Here is a 22144-nt window from a genome sequence, read left to right as displayed (position 1 = left end):
TTTCCTAACACGTTAATCTCCCCAAAACACGTATTAAGAAATAGTAATTACTTTGCTTGCAAAAATGTCAGAGCTAGTGAAAACTACCAATCTGATACGAATGTAATGCTGAAGAGATAAAAAATAAAGCAATGAAAAGAACACAAGCAAATCAGCCTATGAGGCAAGATGAAAGATACTTAATAATCAGCTACTGCATACTGGATGCTAAAAAAGAGATAATGAGTAAAGTGCTCCCTATTGAGAGAAACTGGTTCTCCGTGTCACTTCTAGGCTGATTTCTTAGCATATCTCTGTGGCTGCTTATAGACAGGCTATAAGGTGTCAAGGTTTTCCAGTGACACAGACCAAATGATTACTTAGTACATATGCCTTGAAGCTCTTAAAAGGACAAAAAAAATTTTCTTCTAAAATATAAATGAAAAATAAGCTGAAATTAGGTCTTGCAAAATGACATTAACAAAAAATTTAACAACCTCCAAAGCAGTTAAGCTCTGAAATACCTTTATGGATCTCAAAATTAATTCTATATGAATTCAATACCCAAATTTCTCTGTGACTCTTGATCACAGTATAAGTAGCATATTGGTCTGGAACCAATAATAGAACATTAACTTAGCTTTATGAATGCGGGTTTCAGTTTTCAGTATACCACAGGTTACCTTTAGATAACTTACTAAAGGAAACAGACATAGAAATTTGGATAACTTATCTAAAAGTTAGACAACCAACCTATAGCTAGTGTCACTGTGATGTATGGGATATGTATCCATAGGAACATTTTCCATTGAAACGTCTGTCAACAAGAGAGACTTCCTATGTTTTAGGCTGCAGCGACTTCGAACTTCCTCAGATACTGTCAGCAAAGCTAAAAATTCAAAGAAAGCTAACATAAGTTTTCCACAGTAGGAATACATTGAAGAATGCAAGCAATACTCCATCAACTTAAATTTTTTACTTAGTACAAAGACCACCATTGAGATGTAATTACACCTTACTGAAATGTAGAGGTTAAAAGTAGGTAATTTAAAAAGAATTACATTCCCCATCCAGTTACAATTACATAGTTCAAACATTTGCCCTCACACGGTCACAGTTTCTCTTTCTAGACCATTAGAAAATTGAATCTTAAGGCACACAATTCATTCAGTATTTAAACCAAGAAACCTTCAGCTTCCCTGAAGTATTTGCAAAGTTGCCCTGCAGGTCCTGTGCTGGCAAGCCTTCAGTCCACAAAAAGCTTGCACTGATGTACCCCAGCCTACCCAGACTCTTATCCATCTCCAGTTACAAGTTTCCTTTATGTTGGTACAATTTTATCAACCTAAACCCATACGAATTCCCACAATAATCCATTCCTTTTCAGTTAGCACAAATTTAAAAGAATGTCTGTTTGTTTAATTTTACCTGCAAGGTAAGCCACACTCTGGGTGTTCACCTCAAACTTGTCACAGTTCCTATGTTTGTTAACCAGAGCTAGCAGCGTATGTAAAATCCTTACTGTTCTTGCTACAGTGGTAGGAGAAGGATGCCTGTACCCTAAGAAGTGAGGTTAAGAAACCAAATATTGTATTTAATTTTTGAATATATATCTATGAAGCATTAATATTTTGAAAATATTTATAAATATTTTTCAGCATGTTCTCAGGACACTTCATATAAAGGGTAAGGAAGCACAATGCTAACAGAAGTTGCACATTCAAGACTAGTTCTTTCTGTCCCTCTCCCCAAAATCACACCATTTCAAATGTCTGTGCATATATTATATCTATTATCTCACAAATCGGTCTTCTAAAAGAAACAGTGAGCCTGAACACACGCAAACACACAAAGACAGCATTCTTGGAGGAAGTAGTAAAGAATTGCAGCAAATGAAGCCACACATCCTGTGACAGTTAAGAATTTATATCATTAGCACTAAACACCTTCACAGGACATGTATAAAGGAAACCTGGCAACATCCTTTAATCAAAGAACATGTAATTGTGTATTTATTCTGCAATCCAAGTTACTTAAAATCCACCACCCAGTTTTTCCCCTTTTTCCTTGAACTTGTTTTCATTTCTGAATTAAGGGTGTTCACCTAATATGAACAGCAATATGTATTCTTACCTTTCAGAAGGTGTCCCACTAGTGCAAAGTTAAAGTTGGAGTTGAAATTTAGCCCAACAAAATGATCCATCTGCTTGCAGTGCCACTCGAGTGGTCTCCTGATCTCCATAAACACCTCTTCTGGGCTCTGACCCAGAAAAAAAATAAAACCAAGAGTACCTCATTGAAAGTTACTCACCATATCTCAAGGTTTTTTTAAAAAGGTGACAAACCAGTAATTTTAAGAGCTTACATGAAAATACCAAACACACTCTTGAATAGAACACATCTATACATTTCTGTTCCAGTTTAGAACAAAATAATAAGAGCTTCATCTCTACATCTTAGTTTCACTGTTGATATTACCCAAGTGAAGCAATTTCTAATGCAAATTTCAGTTTTAGTTGCTTAACTAGTGTCCATGAGGACAAGGAATTTTTTTTCTAACAGATCTAACTGCTTACATAAACTAAAGGGTAGTCACAGCTGATTGCTAACAGCTTACCTTATCATTGAACACCCGAAGGCTATCCAAGGTATGCAGATTCTGTTCAAGTAGTGCTGTACCTGCTGAGTACAAGTTTACTTCGTCTAGCTGCAGTACCGCCATAGCTACCCAAAAGAGGGCCTTGTGCATAGGAGAGTCCTAGAAAGAAAAAGAAAAGGCCACAATTTCACTTTCAAGTAAATTCCCATAAATGAAAGACAAATGGGACTGATGCATGGGTTTGTATATGCATTACTGTCCTTGTAGCAGGTTCTGTCCTCTACCACATCCATTCCGACAAAACAGGTGTTCATATGAACCTGCAGCCTTAACGCACTTAACAGGTGAACAGCAGAAAGTAAATTAGTTTCAAGCCACTTCCCCTCCCCCCCCCAAGCCATTCCTTCTCTCTTCTGTTCCTTCCCTTGCTCACAAAAACATCAGACACATATTGGCCTACACCAGACTGAACAGAAATGTGTCTTGTTATCAATTTGAGAGCACATGTTGAAAATGGATTGCAACTCTGCACATATAACTAACTGGCCAGCCAATTTCTTCTCCAAATCAAAAAAGGACACAGGCAGAATTGGCATTCAACAAATCATGGGTCTCTTTAAGCAGCAGATTTTTCTAGGAACAAATTTTAATTTACTAACAGTAGATACATGAGGTTCTTCATTACTGGTGTACCTATTGCTATGCTGCTCAAATAATGAACTTGAAAGTAACATACAGATGGCTAAATGAATAGCAAATCAGGCAAGACTAACATTTATTACAAGCCATGACCTGAAAGGCATATATTAGCAATCATACATTTGAAAGCCAAGACTGAAAATCTTTCGGAAGGAATATGACAGCCTGTGGTACAGCTTTGCCTATATTGCTATGGCCCAGTTTGGTGAAGTAGAACAGTACATTCTAAAAGCATTTTTAAAGCCTTTGCACAGGTCCCACATACAAACTTCTGACATATATCCCATATGCAGTACTTCCGAGCATGAGTCATAGCAGTAAAGTGTGAACTTCACATACCACAACACTCACTTATATTTTCGAGATTATACCCATAATTATAATTTTCATTTACAAAATACGTTCTCTCTTTACCCTAAAAATCCAGTTGTTTACCTTATTAAGAAGAGGCTGCAGCTTGGTGAGTGCTATAACTGTAGCTTCTATTAGAACTTGGCTATTGTAATTATCAGGGCCTTTTAAACAGCTCTCAAGTCCCTTTTCGTAGGGGGAAAAAAAAAAAGAGTAATTAAAAATACAACCACAATTAGATTTTGCTTTGTAAAAAGAAGATCAAAGCTCTAAACAATAACTGTTGCTCTCAATTAGCTTGCAAAGCTTGAGCTCATTTTACATCAATTCTCAAGGACTTTTACAAATGGAGATTTACACAGAAGTGACATGTTTAGCTGAAAGCAATTGCACAATGTGTATTAAAAAAGTGAGGGTGCAGAACAGGGTAAAAGAATTAGAGAATAGCTCTTCTACATGTCAGATGCTGTCCAATTAAAGTTCATGTCCATAAAACTCTAATAAAATGCTTAAAGAAGACATATTTAGCGCACTGTTTACTTGCTATGGAACGCAACCTTCTTTAGAAAATACAGAATGTCACTACCAAGTTAAGGCAGTCTGTTTCAAAGTTTTCTTATACAAATGTTCTGCTCTTTCTTGTATTTACTTATAACACATTAGATTATTACCTTCTTTTAAAAAAAGGAAGTTGTGAATCACGTGCATGCAGCTAAATGCCATAAGAGAAAAATTCTCATTTAAATACTGACTTCTGGATCAATCTCAGTGTCTCAAATTTTAAACTCAATATTGAAAACTACTGTTACTCTAGAAGTTGCAGCAGTGATGAAACTTATTGCCACCAACTTGATTTAAAATAAAAAGCTTGGCCTACAAAAAGTGTATTTCCAATCAGATAGTTCTATATAAGAATATGCTTGAAAAAATATTTATCCTCAAATTACACTGAGTTCTATATTTGATGGGAAGAGAAAGCTAAAAATAGCTAAAATAGCTATTTTGAGAGTCACAAAGGAAAACAGACATAGACCCATGTACCTTGCTAAGAATTCGGATTATTTGTTTTATTTGTCCATGAGACACACGTTTACTTATACAGCCAAAGACAACAAGTGCTCTTGGCTGCAGGGATGGGTTATACTGGAATGCAAACCTGTGAAGAAAAAGAGTACACTATATTAAACAAATACACAACAAACAGGCTGTATAACAAAAAGCTGAGGATTCTAAGTGTACTACACAGGCAGGCAGGGGTTATATTTTGAGATCTATGACATACTTTTGAGCTAGTTCAGTCCACTGGTCCAGCCACTTGCACGTTGGAATATCCCTCATGCAAGCCTAAAAAGAATTATATTGTTTGAATACATGTAACACTAAGAAAAAGTATTTTTAAAATTCAGAATATGCAGTTAGTTTAGTTCTCAGAAGTCGGCTACTTAACTATTTATTACCACATCATGGGAGGTACATCTTACTACACTGCTTGCCTGTAGAAAGCGTAAGCAGTGCCATTTTCCCTTATGGATAATTTATTTTGTTTTGAACCACATACCTCCATGATCTCCAACAAAGCTTCAGTAACAGTTTCCAACGAAGTCAGTGCAAAAGTCTCCCTTTCATAGGAACCAGGTGAAAATGACCTGTCTCGATAGCTGGATCGGAATGCTATGACTGCGGCCGATTTCACTTTGCTGATTCCAAACAGCAAATAAAATTTGGGCAGAGAGAATTCAGTCAAGCTCAGCCTTAAAACTTGCTTGGTCTCCTCTGTTGAATAAATTTTTACATATTAGATTTAAACCACTGAAATTCAATTCATATTTTAAACACCCTGAGGCTCACCCTCCCATGAATACAAAAGTAGATAATCATCCTACATGTCACTTTGCACATTCTAATACGGTTTTCTTTGCTACTTCTCCCAGAGCATACCACAACAACTGTGGTCCGTTGCACAGACTGTTGAAATCAGTCACCAGGAAGATGCATTCTAAAAACAGGTAGAAAGAAACTTGTTTAAAGATGTGGTTCTGTGAGACTTCTCCTCACATTGATTGAGCAAATGGAAACCTGGAGAGTTTCTGCTTTGAAATACCAACAGTACTGTAAGTTCAAACTGCAATCAAATTCTGCTTTTGGCTCTGGCACTAAAATGAAGAAAGCCACTTAAACCAGAAGAAAATAACAGCCCTGCTCCTAGCACTGAATATTTTTACATTTCTGAACTTTCAGTTCATTTCACTGTACTTCAAATTCATTGTTTAAACAGGAAGGCCTGCCCTTCTCTCTGTGCATCAAAGCAAAGCTTTTCTTTATACATATATACGTGTGTGTGTGTATTCACACGCTCACTCTGTCGATATATATAGATATAGAATGAGCTTTCAGATACTTAAAAAAAGACAAGATTACATAAAATTTTAATTTTTTTTCTGCACAAAACCTAGACTGGTTTTATACTGTACTTCTGTGGTAAGAAGTGACAGCTACATATTTGCTAATACCAATTATTTTAGGACTGCTAAGATAGAGCAGTATGCAAAATACCTGTTTTAGCAGTATAGTTTCACAATCCCCTTATGCAATTGATATTTTTGTTACCACATTATGCAACCATTCAAAAGATGCACATCAGTCAGTTTTAGCACAGACGTGTTTTCTCCTTTCTCTGCGTTACAGGAACTTACTGGTACTTTCTTCCCTTTTTAAAAAATCCGTTATACAAACAATTTACATTATGCACCTGCTCTAAACCAGATAGTAATTTTTTAATTCCATACTAATCTGTTGTAGGTCATATCCTCATTCTGATTTGTATGCAAGCTGAATTACAACACAGTATTTTCAAACTCTCAGAATAATTTAGAGAGAGAAAGACAGCTCAAATGTTTCTTAAACAAACTAAGGAACAATCAGCTTAATTGAAAATCTGTAAAAAACTTACCACTAAAGTGAAGCTGTGAACAAGTGCAAAGAGAGTGAATGATGTTGATAACGAGACCATGAGTGGAAGCTCTGAGAGAAAGGGGACCAGTGGCCACCAATAAAGTAACTACATGGAAGAGGTAGGGGAGATGTGCTGCCACATCCAGAGAATTGTTAAAGGAGAGCATCAGCATGTAACGTGCTAGAATAGCGATATCATCCCACATCAGGTGCTGTTCCAGTGTAGGAGTTGGAGACAGACAAGTCTTGTCGATTATTTTACACATCCTTCCAATCACCTGAAAAGAAAGCAACCATTTTGTTTTACTCAAACAAAGAGCACAACTCAAAATTTCAGTAAAAACCATTACAGTTTAACACTGGAATTATTCTATTGCTTGGAACCTATTTTATCATGGTTTTTGCATTATTGCCTGTACTGAGTTACCAGAAAGCACCTCACTGTCACATTATTATATAAGCTGAAATTATTATACAAAAGGATATCAAGGCAAAGAGGGAACTCACTTTGCTTGAAACCAATTTTACATTTCCAGAAGCAAGCGCTACAGCTGTGTCTGCCATAACCTCAGCTTTTATGGATCCTAAGCCCCCTGTGGCGCTAGTTTTGATGAAACTGTCCAGCACTACATCAAGGAGATCTGTTATCTGTTAGAGGAGAAAAAAACTTTTTATCAGTCAGATTAACTTTATTTTCCACAGTAAACCGCCTTTTAAATCAGCAATCATTCATTTATTTAGTTGAAGATTCAAAACTACCATAAATTAAAGCATCAGTTTTAGTGATTTGTTACCCTTTTGGAAAAAAGCGTAATGTAAATTTTAGAAGTGTAAAGCTGAATTCCATCAGGTTTTATTCCAGATCAAAGTGTTTCAGAACTGTGGAGAAACTATAATTTAGTTTGTATTATTTTTATTTTATTTTCCATTTTAAAGTATAACTATTCCTAAAATGCTGAACCTAATAAGAAGAAACTGCATTTGAAGTGGAGGCAAAAACATACTTCCAAGAAAATAAGCAAGATCTCATCTGTCAAAGATTTTGTTTAGAGCACTAGCCATGCGTGAATACGGCTACGAGTAAAACAAGTTTCTTCTCATGTTTAAAAAAAAAAAACCAAAAAAAACACAACACAAAACAAACCCAGACATTTAATATATGCAGGTAAGAATCAAATCTGTCCAAGTGCACAGACAACTTCAAATGTAACATGCAGGCTAAGATTCATGCTATTTCAGTGATGGTTCAAATTCAGCTCTCATTATATTATAAAAATTGGTTGCAATTCTGGGTCAACTAAGTCAATGATAAAATTTCCACCAACTGCAGTGGAATATTTAATCTTTCGTGTTCTCCATATTTACCTGTTAACAGACTTTCATACTGGACATAACAGTCATATTGCTCTCACTGCATTTTAAGCTTTCAAAATACATTGGTCTTTGTTTTGGAGTTTTGGTGTTTTTCTTTGCCAATTGTACCAAGCAAGAAAACGCATTCATGCATCTGTTTGACAGTTCTCCCACATTCTCCAAGAGTAGCTTTGTGATGCTGGGCTGCATCAGTTTGGATGACAGTTAAAAAAATAAAAATAGTATGACCACGAGGAAGTTGATACAAAGCTTGTGAGCAAGCCTGGTCATGGCAAGTAAAGCTGGTCTCATTTGTCTAGATGCCTCCCTCATGAATGGCATATATGACATCAGCTTTATTTTTTCATTTTCTTTATTTAGCAGGGAGGATGAGGACAGAATTTGGCTAAGTGTTAAGCTAATGATCAACAGGAGGATTGATATTCTATTAATTGTAATCAAAACACATCTGTTTCAAAAGTGCAAACAGAAAAAGAAAAAAACCCAAACCCAACACTTCTTTCAATGCCATGTGCCTAATATACCTCTGAATGTTAGTACTTTGTTCTTTCCATTCAGTACCCACATGTTCAGGGGTCTTGATGAAACAATTACTACTAATACCAAAGACTTAATTCTCAATTCTCAGTGAGGGCCAGGAACACATTCCTAGAAGCCAGAGTTCATTAATGATTTTATGAAGTAATTTATAGAAAGGAAACTTCAGAAGAACTTGCACACTACTCTCCATACAGTTAATATACTTAGGTCACATCAAGATGAATTTTATTTTTCTGCAGTAACATTTAAGTGGTTAAAAACTCTATAATCTGCTTATAAACGAATTGCAATAAGTTATGCAGAATTTGTACCTGTCCAAGACTTCCCCATATCTTAGCTTGAATGGAAGGATACATCTGTTTTTCATTTATTGTCATTGTTATAAGCTTATCAAGAATAGCAGTGACTCGCTGGCGCTTAGCATCATCATTGTGTTTACAGAATCGGACCAGATTGGACAGCCAGGGAGTCATATACTCCAGACAAAGATGTTTCAGTTCAATACCTGAAATAAAAATTCACCTTGTAACACAGAATCAGCACTGGTCTCTATTGATGAGTAAGTCATTATTTGTGAGCACTTTTCCTTTCAATTTTATTGTCTAAAATAATTACTATGAGAGGTGAGCAAATAATACTGGGCAAACAGACAAGCTTCAAAAAGAAACGTACTCTAATAATGACATCCAAGAAACATCTGTAGGAATCTGGTAAGGAGATGTTGACATTTTAATATCTTATTAAAAGATGCTACAAAGATGTGTACATTCAGTATTAGGTGAGACTACTTTTTAATTTTGAGAATGTATTCTAAACAGCTTCCAACAGTAAAGTCAAAGCTGTGTTATGCCTGGAAAAAAAGGATGACAAAAGTAGTGCAACAGAACCAGATGTACATTGAGAGAGAGAATCAGTCTGAAAAGATTAATTTTGATATGACTAAAGAACCCTGTAACTCTTCCGTGCATGTATACTCTAGAGGTTAAACCTTCACTATCATGGACCTTAAATTTTTATTTTTGTTCTGCAATATCTCTACTTCTGGTGAATTAGTACCAGCCTGATAGAGATCTATCTAAAATACTCACTGTACAAAACTATCAACAGTGATATGAAACAAATAATTTGTACTGTGATCTCTCTGAATGAACTTAATCCTCTAAACGAATGAAATGTCTAGTGAAACTTGTTTTAACATTAATTTCAAAGTTTAAAAGGCAGTTACTTTTTTTTTTTTTTTTAAATCTACTTCATGAGAAAGGAAAGGGCACATTCAAATGTGAAAAGTAATGTTTTTGTTCCAACAGATGCCATTCCAGTTTGTGAAACTGCCTGGCTTCAGAGTATTACATAAATGAATAATCTTGAAAACAGCTAAAACACCTCTAAGAAGCATTTGCAATTTAAACTTACTGTGACTCAGTAACATGAGGAAGCTTAATTGACTTAGCTAGACAGCTACCAACGTAAATCTTCTCAAATTCATGGTTAGCATTAAGGAATACTAGTGTTACTTACTAGATTTGCTAAATCCAGAAATACACTCTTCCAAGAACTCTAAGGTAAGGTGTGGCTCGTTAGCTGCAAGAGTCTTACTAATAGATACAATAAATAGCGTGTTGTTGGCAGGAATACACAGACCTGAAGTTTCCAGTAACTGGCCCTCAATCTTTAAATTAAAGGTACAGGTTAAGGCACAGAGAAGATTATAGGCAGCAGACCTGTAACAAAGCAAGCAACATGACTTGTAATAGTTTTCTTGTACATTTTAAAATATAGGCATAACAGCAAGGCATCACAGTGGTAGTACTGATGTTTTAAGAATCAAATCAATACTGCTATATAAGAGATTACATTTAAAACCTGAACTTTTTCCCTGCACCAGTTAAGATTCAGAGACAAAAACATTTGTCTTGGAGAAATGAAAGAAATTACTCCTCCACTTGCTTTAAACAATTTCTGATGAGGTTAAAGAGTATGCTTGAAGGACTTTGTACTGGACTTCTCAGAACAGCTTTCAGTTCCAGGAAATTCTAAATATTTCCACGTGCACCTGAGCTGCCAAGGGCCCCAGAGGCTGCCACTGAGCCAGCACCCAGTCTGAGGTAGTCCTTTCTGACAAGATTCAAGACCCCTCTCTAAGAGGTACAGCTCCCACATTGTTAAACAAGAAGTTCAACATGATGAAAATCAAATGTACCTAATAAACATGTATTGCAAAACAGAAGTATTTCTCCTTATAAAGAGAAATCAAGCTTCCTGCATGCCTTCAGTTACTCTGACAGTACGTATGCCTTTCTTTGCCTACAGAAAACTCAATCTTACCTTATATTAACAAGCACATTTTATGGAGCTGTGGTGAAAGAAAAATTGTTTTGTTCAAGAGACATTTGCTAACACTAAGAAAACCTTGGAAAGAATTCACATTTTTTATCAAAGTTGATACTAATTTAAAAGATCTGTACCGCAAACTGGGGTCTGAGCTTCCCAGGTTGAGCAGCGCTATGTTCAGTAGTGTTCCGGGGACATCCTTAGGACGAATTTTAGTGTGCTGAGGGATGGAGTCTGGTTGTGACAGCTCCCACCGTGTCCGTATGTGAATGATGGACCTAACGATGGCTTCACACTCCTGATGCATGAAGGTGAGTGGTGTGCCTTGGTTGGCAATAGTTAAGGTAAACTGGTTCTCATCAACAAGACATATTTCCTCAATTTCAGAGGCATAGTATATATCATTTAAAAACACTGTTTGTCCCAGGACTCTTGTTCGTTCTGCTGATGTCACCTGCACAGCTGTTGACCCAACCTTCAAAAGAGAATAGAAAAATGGTTCAGCACCTATTGTTAAAAATACAAAGAGAGAGAAAAGTCTGACACTTCTGATTTTATAAAGATAAATGTATGAAATTTTATGCTGCCTAAAGAGGCATACTAATAAATTGTGTTTTCTCCTCAAGACAGGAGAGGAAAATTAAGAGACAGTAAAATCACATTCAAATCCTTATAAAAATGTAACAATTCACTAGGAACAGCATTAAAAGGACTTACTTTAATAGAAACTTTGGTGTCTTTATGAGCCAGTTTGAGAGCATTGTGAAACACTTTCAAGTCCTCCTCCAAAGCCAAGGTAGCTGCTGGGAGTTTCTGCTGGTCGTGTTCGATGTGCTCTGCCAGTTTCCCTGGAGAGTCTATGAAAATAAGCCTTTTGCTTCCTTTCAAACCTGTCAAGAGCCTTTCATGGTATTTGGTGTATTCTCTGACCCAAGAGTTACAGTTATAAATAAAAACTGCTGAGACATTTTCATAAGCAAAGCCTGGAAAAACTACAAACCATTTAGAAAGAAAGTCTGTTTTAAAGCGGTTACTGGGGCCAGCATGTGTGAGGTCCACTACAATTTCATATGGCTTTGCATAGTATGGCTTCAGAGTTAGCAGTACATGGTATATCAATAAATCTCCGTTGATCTGACCAGTCTTGAATCTGTAAGAAAACAAGACAGGCGTTGTTGGGTTTGCATTTTAGATCCACGTTACAAGCATTTGAGTGGTGTATTACACATACTATTGCTACACTAAACCAGACCGATCTTTCACACAGTTCTAAAAATACCACTGATCCAAAGCAATGACACTGGACTGGCAGCTACAGCCTAAAGGCATCTATTACTATTCTGTCATAGCTCACACTCCAGCCAAGTTTAGTGCCCACGATGATGAAGCTTGACTTGGGATTTAACTCAACTTCATTTTCAAGTGCCACGCAACCTACCACAGCCAAGCAACCTCCAGACAGGCAAGTTTACTCTACTACAAGAAAAAATAAAATCCATGCTGGAGAGCAACAGTGCATCAACTGGATCAAAACTGGATTACATGAAAAGAGGTCAGAGTTTGTTTAAAATTAAAAGTCCCTCAAACCAACTTTTTAACCTCCTTAGAGATACAAATTATAGCTATTTTTATATGTGCAAAAATGCATTTATTTCAGAAGTCTTAATTAAGACTAATTAAGCATCCACATACCAACTTTCTGAGGATCTCAAATACATTTCATTTGCTATATTCTGCAGTGCACTCTAATGCCTGGTTGAGTGTTTCTAAGGATGGTCAGTCCTCTGAGTAGTACAGAGGATTTGCCTACAAAGTAACTCTTTCCAAAAAAACATTCAGATAACATATAAATATTAAGAACCTTTTGTTCTCTTCAACAATTCTCTGAATTTTATGAGACTGGACAGCACATCTGCCCAAACCAAGTCTCCAGAGCTAGCACAGCAGACAAAATTCTACTAGGAAGAATTAATTAAAAATCAAACTCAACAGTAGCTCATGAACATCTAAGGTACTTTTAAATACCTATCACTGTTTCAAGCTAGCATTAACTCTTTCAAGGCAAACCAACAGGCTACAGAAAGAGCTAATAAATGTTGTAAGCACGTATGTAGTTTTAAGTGTATTGGGACACTGTTCTTGATAACATCTGAGGGAAACCACCTGAGCATAGGATAACTGAGGAGATAAATTTCATGAACGTAGAATATTTGTCTGCCGAGGATACTTTTTTCCCCTCATGTTACTTCCTGTTGTTCTGAGAGCTAATTTGGGCAAGTCGGTGTTTTTCCCCCTCTAACGTGTCATGGTATAGTTGTTACAAAAAGGAAGTGTGTCATCTCTGTGGTTTTAGTTCTCCACTTAGAGTAAACGACATATAATTTCAGTTACAGATTTGCTTAAAAAATACCAGCATTGTCTAAATCTACTTGCTTTACATTATTGGCCGTTTGCACCCTAAGAGCAAATATATGCACAAAGAAATCTTAGTGTTAAAGGACTAAATATCTGAAACACCAATTTTCTTTTGACTACATCTCAGCAAGGTAAGTACACATTTTCCTTCTCCTATTTTAAGTTCCACTTCAAAGTTTCTTAGATTTTCTAGAAAATTATATGCAAAAGTATTTTTAAAGAAGTTCAAATAACTCATAAATAGTAACAATCTGTACAAATATTATCTCCACCTGAATTAAGGAAGCTGATATAACTGTATTTTTAGTAATGTTAAAGGTTATTCACAATCAGACTCCAAAGAATTAACAGTGACAGTCGCTACTCATCTCTGTTGTTGCTCTTTAATGATCAGTTCCTTTCCTCTCATGATTTTAAGTGAAGCCCTTAACAACATCAGTTTGTTTATTTTTAAGAAAAGCACATCTGGTCTAGTACGCTACAATTAACACTGGACTTACTGTAGTCTTGGAGGGAGTGGGCAGAAAGAGAGTTGCAACTCTCTGACAGTAACATTAAATGTTGGAGTATATCTGTACTGGCAAATGTATCTCAGTTTTGCATGTCATGCAGAAACTTTATGTGAAATGTTGTTTTGTTTCAAAAAAAAAAAAAAAAAAAGGCTTTGCTGTTTTTGCTTTTCTTCCTTTTTGAAGTAAGCTACAAGGCATCTTCCAGGCAACCTTTACCATATGAAGATAAAAATTCTACCTGAGCTGTAGTTGATTACTAAGGTGGTTTCTAATTCAAACTTAACAACAAAGATTCATCTCAGAATGGAGTCTAATTTTATGTTACGGGTGAACTGCAAAGTAAAAAAGGTACATTTATCTTTTGCTGCTCCTTTGTCATGTAAGGAGAGACACCCAGAGTTTGTTCCCTGGTTACATACCAGGCATATCACTTCTTTCATTTTCCTGGAGGACTTCAGCAGTTCAACACACTGCCATTTGGGTTTTGCAAAATAGGCAAGTTCACCCCTCTGATTTTTGGGGGTGAATATATTAAGTTCTTTGGTAGGCACGCTAACTTTTGACTATGATAAAAATAAACATTGTCTGGAATATTTCAAAATTACCTAGTCTTACAAACATACAGATATGCTTCATTACTTTTAAAGTAATAGCTTCAAGAACAAATGTATTTATAAAATATAGCACTGTTACTTTTGGTCATTCTCTACAATATTTATATTTGAACCAAACATGGTTCTGTAACATTCAAAGGAAACATTCTGTTCTGCTGATAGAGACAGGTGAAAGTGAGACGCTGGATGGGATAATAAGCCTTAAAACTCTGAACATGTCTGACACATGCAAACTGGATAAAGTAGCAGCAGTGAAGTGGTTCACTGCTTGTCTAATTTGTCACTATTACTTTGAGGTTATTATCTTAGTATCAGACTAACCTAAAGATCAGTTTCCTGTCTGCCAGACAAATTCAACAGGTACCAATTTGAATACTAGAAAAAATGTGAAACAGAACATACTAATGGTAATATCATTTGCATAATTAACTCAAGCATTTTAAAGAAAATGTCACAATCTGTAGCATGTTTATGAGAAAAATTTGAGAAGTACATTTGTGATAAATAGCCTTTTGTATAATAAAGCAGAAAAATTAGAGAACAAAGATTTTCTTAGGCATTTATGAAATACTCCAGACAGCTGTGCTAAGAAACATAAACAATTAAAATAAGTTACTGATGTCACTTACAGGAACATTTTAGATTAAAGTTTTTCACTCAATCACCTTTACAGGCACGGTTATGTTTCCCACATCCCGGGGAATACAGGCGGGTAAGAAGCAGTAATCTGTAAACTTTACATGGGTTTCTCCTTTCACTGTGTAAAAGCAGAACTGATGAACTTAAAAGTTGTAATATGGCCAGCTTTAAAGAGGAGGAACTACCACAGAGTCTGCCTCTACATCACTGAGTAGTTCGTAGGAAACAGCTTCCTTTCTGCTCTATATTCTTTTTTAATCTTCATATATTTTCTATAAACCTCAAACTGTCAGAAATTTGGGACAACCTATTCTTTCAGAATACCAACTGCTTGAACTCGTCCTCCTATATCCACTAAAAACAGGGTCAAGTTACATATTTTTTTTCATCAGAAAGGCTGCTCTCTACTGTTCCCCGAGAAGTCTGATTCAAACGTCTAAGAGCTAGCATTTACTAAACTAATACCATAATTTGTATTTTTGTAGGTGACCAAATAGGAAGATGAAGACAAAGAGACATAGTAAGCTACACTTTGCCTTCCCTGTCACAATCTTTTCTTTGTGTCTGCAAGCAAGTGCAAACCATACTGATTATCCTAGGGCTGTAAATGAAACCTGGAATCCTATCAGCCAAAACCTAAGCAGAAGCCAGAATATAATGGAAGCCAATACAAATTCTCCTCTGAGCACCAATTTCAGCAGCAAAATGACTACTTCCGAAATGCAGACAAGTACCCTGCAATTCTTATTCTCCACAATGGCCCAAAATTCAACATCTTCCCCTGCCAGAAGTGCTGTTTCTGCCACTGCAGGACCCAGGAATACCAGCAAACCCAAGAGTACAATGACAAAAGAAATATGTGAATACAATAAGTCTCTTATACTGATTTGCTTCATTATAATAGCAGTACTTGTGCTTATCTGCACCTTCTTATTTCTGTCGACAGTCGTAATAGCAAACAAAATGTCATATCTCAAAAAAACTCAGCAAGGAAAACGTAGGCCCAGGAGCAATGGTGATATTCTGGCAACTAACAGTTTATGGCCAACTGCAGCAGGAACGTGGCAGAGGATGCCTAAGGAGACAACTGGAACTGACTCAATAATGCAAGACTTAATATCAGGGAGAGATGCTGCAATCCAAAGGAAAACCAAAGATGAAACTACTGAGAAACTCACTAAGGAAACAGATAACCAACAGGAAAACAAAGAACCATCAAAGTCACACAAACCCATTTTAACCAATTTTGTAGTTGAGATTTAATTCAGACTCAGGTAAAAACTCATCTGTTGCCTTTATGTCATTAATATAAAGCAAAAACTTAGCTTTCAAGTAACAACAAGAATTCTAACACAGGAAAACTAAATTCAGATCTTAAGGTTTTTCCTTTTATGATAGCAGGAATGCTATAGCAACTTGTAGATCTAGAAGGGAGTAAGATTGTATTAAACAGCTTTCTATAGTGTCAAGACTGGTTTTACTCCTTTGACCAGAAATCATGGCGACGGGCTGAATGGGATAAAACAAAAGGACAGAAGTCTGCCCCCTCTCAAAGATCATTAGGGGGAAAAAAAGGAAAGGACTGTTAGTCTAATAAATATACCATGCCATAAGGTGCTACACAGGTATAACCAAGTTGCTTTTTTAAGAAAACCATAATTCAGTCACAACTTTGATGCAATTACTGAATCAGGAACTAGTCCCTCTCAAAATGCCCTTTCAGCTTTTTCCATCAAGAACTTCTTACAGCAGCTTAATTGCTTTTGAACCAGATAGAGATTTGAATCATATTTATTATGTTTCAACTTTGTGTATGAATATATGAAGTTTGTATTATATGTTAGAATATGAAAACTGTTTCAATTTGTTACCTCCAATAAACTAGCAACATCAATTTTCAAATAACGTGACTTCTGTGATACTATTTCTCTAACTCAAAATATTACAAAAAATAGTACACAAAGCATTTTGGAATATTATATTCCTATAACATTTGCTGAAGGTCAGTAAAGGTCTTCTCTGATGGCTAGCTGTGATTTCTTGCATCATGGAAACACACTCCACTTTGTCCTTAATACAACCAATTAGAACATGCCACAAATTTCTTCCAAACCACCAAAACTTTTAGCTTCTTTATTCTCATATAGACCTGATTTTCCCATACTTCTGAGGAGATGTCTGTGTCTGGTCTCACTACAGCAGAGCTTTGTTATTTTAAGGAAACACGAGAAGCTTTTCACAGGCTACTTCTTGGGTGGAAGATGATCTGTTGCACCATGGTTACAAGTGCTAGAACTGCATAATGACAAAGCTCTAAACATCCTGTGCATGGGTAATAAACATTTTTGACACAAGAGATGGTTGTATGAGTTTGAAAGAACCAGGACATGACTGAATCCCCAATTCATGTTCCATTACATCACCCATAAACTTTGCTGAAAGGGCAAGTAAAGAAGCAACAGAGAAGCAAGAAGACAGTATCATGGAAGCCAAGAGCGCAAGAGCTAAAATAATGCAACTGCCCATATCAAAGGTGGTTTGTGTAGTAAGGAAGATAAAGTTGGAAAGAGTTTGCAAGCTTAGCCCAGAACTGGGAGTCATTAGTAAAAAAAGAAAATACAGGGCAAATTCCAATGAATCTGCCATAAACCACATATTCAGACCTTAGCGCTCAAAGGGATGAGGCACAACACACAAGTAGAATGGGAGGACAAGGGATTATGTCAGGCATTTCTAAAACATGAGGAGAAAGGCGAGAAGAGTAAGGGCAAACTGTGACAGACCAGTGATGACAACCTAGTACTTAGGAGATGAACTGAGAACATCTGACATTGGTGACAGAGAGCTGAAGGGCAGGCTTGGGGGATGCTGCATTGCAGTTACCTCTTCCATCCCCAAAATGACCACAAGCACAGGAGGCAACAGCAGAGGCTGTGCAAGTACTAAAAAAAGAATCTGAGGCGGCAAATGTGAGAATCTAACCTGGTATAAAACTGCTCACAGCTAGGAAGGTAACATAACTAAAACAGGAGAATGAATCTCTAAGAGCTAGCCGCTCTGCATACAGGACCATAGTAAACTGTTAGCAGGCAGCAGATTAAAGGGGTAAACCAGCAGTGTCATGAAAAAAGCTGGCAAAAAAGGAAAGAACCAGGATCGTATTAGTGGAAGGAAGGAAAAACAGGAAGGAAAAAGAACTAACTGCCAGTGAGGTGGGAACTGTGGCAAAAGATAGGTGGAGACTATGAGGGTTGAAAAGAATGGGGATGAGATAAAGGAATCAGACAAGAAATTAGGAGTTATAGTGTGAGTATGGGATCAGGATTTGTGTTTGCTGCAGGAGCAGGGAGAGTCTGAAAAAGAAAACTCATGCAATCAGAAGAGAGGCACAACAGGAAAAGCAGGAGGAGATGAAAAGCTGCAGAAGGATCTGGCAGTAGCTACTTGGCACACTGGCAGAACACACTTGCAAAATACCGTGAGGACATATTTGTGCATGTTTCTTTTTGCCAGGCAGCCTTTCTAGGCAAAAATGCTCAAGGAGTCAAAAGAAAGTAGTTTGGGTTACACTAAACGGTATGGACAAAGACAGACAGTGGGAGAACAGCTGCCCAGAGAGCACAGCCCTCCATTAATGATGGTAGCAGGTACCAAAGTCATCCAGACAGAATAATAACATGGGAGGGGCAGGAGAAGGGTGAAATCTGTAGTTATCTGCCTTTTAACTGCACAAATGAAGATGCGTAAGCAAGCCAGCATCCTGTGATCAGATAGCTTTCTATGACTCACTGTAATGAACCTAAGGTTGATTTTCCACTAATAGTCATGACAGTGCACCAAACCCACCACTGAAATTAAATCAGTAAGATCCAAATCCAATCCGAACTTGCATAATTTTTGACTCGCACAGAAGTAACTGTAAGTATTTTCAACAAAGACAGGCAGACAAGTATTTATGAATTTCTACATAATAGGCACATACTGGGCAAAAGCCACAAAATTTGAGTTCTATAAAAATGGCAGAGCTGAAAAGTTTGCTCATAAAGCATGCAAACTCCGAGATAGGGCTCTTAGTAATCTCCCCACTCTTGACACTTCCTGCAGCAAGTGTTGGTAAACTTCCTCCTCAGCTGCAGAAACCTACTTCAACATGAAACGAGCCATTTTAAGCTGCTTGACTTTCAGCACACGGTCCGTCTTCCTAAGGCTTCAAACAAAAAAGTAAGACGATGCTTGCCCGATAGAACATAAATGTGCAGGTAAGAATCAACTTCAAGATGGAAAAGCTTAATATTTGTATTATTTGGTTTGAAATGGAACTGCACTGTGTACAGCACTGTGTTTGTCCTGACTTCAGGATGTATTCAAAGCTCTTGTTGAATGTCTGTATCTTAAAAGTATTAGGGTTTCAAACACATGTTGTTTGATGTTGTTACTATGAACTATCATGAACTCAACATGTAAGTATTATTTAACTATATTTTGAGAAGAGCAGAATAAAAATTAAATTGAATCATTTTTAACTGTTATAAACCTTATAGAGTTCAGATCAAAATGTTCTCAAGAAGCATTAATTTATTACTCATACGTGTTTAGACTATTGCATCTGAAATTTAATTTTGCATATTTGTAAACCCACAAAGATGTATACATATTAATTTCCCAGAAACAGCTTCATATAACTAGCATTACAGTAACTAATAAATGAGCTCAAATTGCATGAAAATAACTTCAGATAAAAAAACCACTATGTAGTGGATATATTTTATATCATTTATTTCATACAGAGACATTCAGAGACCTGAACTCTAAACAGTACAGGAAAAAAAAAGGTGTTTGTTTCATGCCAACAACTTAACATTAACACAATCTCCTCCATCACAAAAAGCGTTCCACATGCCTGAATATATTTATAAAAACAGTTTAACATTAAAGTGCTGTTCCATTACAGCATCAGTATTTGGAAACTTCTTAAAAATTAATATGGTCTACCCTTAACTGCTGAAGAGAGGCAAGAACAGGAAATAAAAGTTTAAGAGAACTGTAAAGACCCTTTAAACTTAGGTCTCAGCTTATATCCATCAAAACAAGACAATTTTCTTCACCCGTGACAATCGTGTTGTTAATACTGCTCAAGTGTTTCATATTTTGTTCCAGGTCCATAACCATTTACATGATTGATAAATGTTATTTTGAAACACTGTTAGGGCTTCTCTGCTGATGCCTTTTTCTGATAAGGTGAAAAAAGGTAATAATCAAGACATTCCCTTCAGAAAAGTCACTTAATTAGAATGATCAATAATGTTGAAAATCTGCTTGCTGTTGTCAAGTCAGTGACAAACCTGCTTTGCAAATGGGAACAGGCATGAAATTTTAAACATTGGGTCTAATATTATTTTCACTACTATAGTATTAACATAAAATTGTCTGGTGTCAGTAAAGCGTAACAATACAACACACACAATTTTCAAGTTAATATGTTCTGTTTCATTCCTGCTATAGGAGAGGACATATTTAAAGAGGCTGCAGGAAAATGGCCAGCAACCAAGTAATACTGGTTCTCTTCTATGGAGAAATCTGGAAATCACTTTCTACAGCAATACCTCAAAACATTTCCATGAATAAAAGAAACGCATATACCAGTATCAGGAACCCAGCAGAAGACAAAGCTCCTCTACATCAGTTGCAAGCAACTGGACCCAGTTTACACAAATCTGGAAGAGCACTGACTGTTGCGACACCACCTCAGTTCCCTAAAGCACATGCAGAACCTAGCGATGGAAGCTGGATAGCAGCACTGATAGTTGGTATCATTTTGGTTAGTATGATAATGGCTATTATTTTAATTCTTCTGCGGAAGTGCTGCAAGAAGTCAGTTCTAGTGGATTCAAATTGGGCAGGTCGTTCTCCATTTGCAGATGGAGACGTACCAGATGTCTTTATGGACTCTGACCAGACTACCAAACGTTCATCAGTTTTATTTATGTTGCCTTGGAAATCGAAGCAAGACTCAAACTTACAGCAGGATCCCACTGCATCAGAGAAACCATCCCACTGCACTACCAGTAATGAAAACAGGCAATTGCCTCCGCCAGCTGAAGCATGCTCTGTAGCCGGTATTTCAGTTCCCAACACGGATGCGTCTCCAGCTCCCACCTCAGCAGCAGCAAGCTGCGCACCCGACTCCGGTCCTCACCCAGCGGCATCACCTGAATCGCCCGACCTGCCACCTCCACCTGACTGGCTCAGGGAACCAAGGGAGGATCAGAGTTCGGATCTCGGCAAGACCCAGGAGTTTCACTCAGAAACAGAGGAACAATTTCCCCCACCACCCGAGTTACATACTCAAGAGAGCCAGGAACCACTGCCCCAGCCAGAACACCCTTTACAGACTGCCAAAGCTGATTTCCAGCATACTTCACATTTTTCTTAAATGAAGTATTCTTCAAATAACTGAAAAAAAGGGGAAGTTGACGCAGGCAAGAACAGTGAGACCACAGCATGAGCATTTCCCCTGTGTTTCTTAACTTCAGCTTTCACAAAAGGCAACAACTTGCTTCTGCCTGAAGGAAATCATTACAAAATACAATACAGATTGTGCCCACTAATTATTTGTAACTAGTGATTCCAAATTTTGGAGATTACAGAAGACAGAGTATGCACACCTTTGTGTGCCAGTATATACATACATGTAACTACACATAAACACTGAGCTTTCAAGAAACAGTACAGCTTTAGAGGGACTCAGAGCTTCTAAAAATTGTTTGTTCTACTAGGCTGTATAAGTGAATGCAATGAATTCAAGTTCATTTTAATAAAGCTTTCTAATTCAAAGATGTTTTGGTCACTTAAAGCACAACTGAATATTTGCTTAGATACAAACCTCCGAATTCAAAACAAAGTCTAAAGGCCTCGACATGCATACATATCAATGTTAATTCGAAGACCCGTTTTCTGCATATGACTGGGCAACAACTTGGTAACAATGGATTACAGGTACCTGAAACAAATCCTCCTAACAGCCATCAGTTGTTCTTTACTAATAGCAAAAAGATTTCCTTTAGATGAAGTATTGCCAAAAAGTTCACTGGTATAGAACCTCCAGTGGCTTCACACTATTGTTTGGTAAAGCAGAGAAC

At 36.9% G+C, this 22144-nt stretch overlaps 3 protein-coding genes across 7 annotated transcripts in view; 2 read left to right on the top strand and 1 right to left on the bottom strand.

Annotated features, from left to right (window-relative positions):
* The window catches only part of NF1 (neurofibromin 1), a 104798-nt gene that overhangs the window by 18030 nt on the left and 64624 nt on the right, over nt 1–22144 (bottom strand). For all 5 annotated transcript variants that reach the window (XR_011326020.1, XM_069790868.1, XM_069790871.1 and 2 more), the window contains 14 exons: nt 11543–11975; nt 10960–11300; nt 10013–10215; nt 8806–8999; nt 7088–7228; nt 6579–6858; nt 5187–5401; nt 4911–4972; nt 4670–4784; nt 3713–3814; nt 2597–2737; nt 2113–2239; nt 1408–1539; nt 733–868 (listed from right to left, as the gene is read on the bottom strand). Coding sequence is in view for 4 of the 5 variants with exons in the window: in XM_069790868.1 (XP_069646969.1) it covers nt 733–868; nt 1408–1539; nt 2113–2239; nt 2597–2737; nt 3713–3814; nt 4670–4784; nt 4911–4972; nt 5187–5401; nt 6579–6858; nt 7088–7228; nt 8806–8999; nt 10013–10215; nt 10960–11300; nt 11543–11975 (2622 nt within the window). In the remaining variant the exon portion in view is untranslated. The remainder of the gene's footprint in view (nt 1–732; nt 869–1407; nt 1540–2112; nt 2240–2596; nt 2738–3712; nt 3815–4669; nt 4785–4910; nt 4973–5186; nt 5402–6578; nt 6859–7087; nt 7229–8805; nt 9000–10012; nt 10216–10959; nt 11301–11542; nt 11976–22144) is intronic.
* On the top strand, nt 13129–17479 carry EVI2A (ecotropic viral integration site 2A). Its single transcript, XM_009927908.2, has 2 exons — nt 13129–13371; nt 15491–17479. Exon 2 carries the CDS (start codon nt 15507–15509, stop codon nt 16266–16268), a length of 762 nt encoding a protein of 253 aa, XP_009926210.1. The 5' UTR covers nt 13129–13371; nt 15491–15506; the 3' UTR covers nt 16269–17479.
* On the top strand, nt 18996–21839 carry EVI2B (ecotropic viral integration site 2B). Its single transcript, XM_069790873.1, has 2 exons — nt 18996–19264; nt 20508–21839. The coding sequence occupies exon 2, from the start codon at nt 20539–20541 to the stop codon at nt 21436–21438; it is 900 nt and encodes a 299-aa protein (XP_069646974.1). The 5' UTR covers nt 18996–19264; nt 20508–20538; the 3' UTR covers nt 21439–21839.

This window comes from Haliaeetus albicilla, chromosome 9, assembly GCF_947461875.1.
Source record: "Haliaeetus albicilla chromosome 9, bHalAlb1.1, whole genome shotgun sequence".
Classification (NCBI taxonomy): domain Eukaryota; kingdom Metazoa; phylum Chordata; class Aves; order Accipitriformes; family Accipitridae; genus Haliaeetus; species Haliaeetus albicilla.
The sequence above is the reverse complement of the archived record's forward strand: the minus strand, read 5'-3'. Positions and strand labels throughout refer to the sequence as shown.

Coding starts and splice junctions, on each gene's coding strand:
- EVI2A (XM_009927908.2), top strand. CDS start 15,507: ATGAAGACAAAGAGACATAGTAAGCTACACTTTGCCTTCCCTGTCACA.
- EVI2B (XM_069790873.1), top strand. CDS start 20,539: ATGGCCAGCAACCAAGTAATACTGGTTCTCTTCTATGGAGAAATCTGG.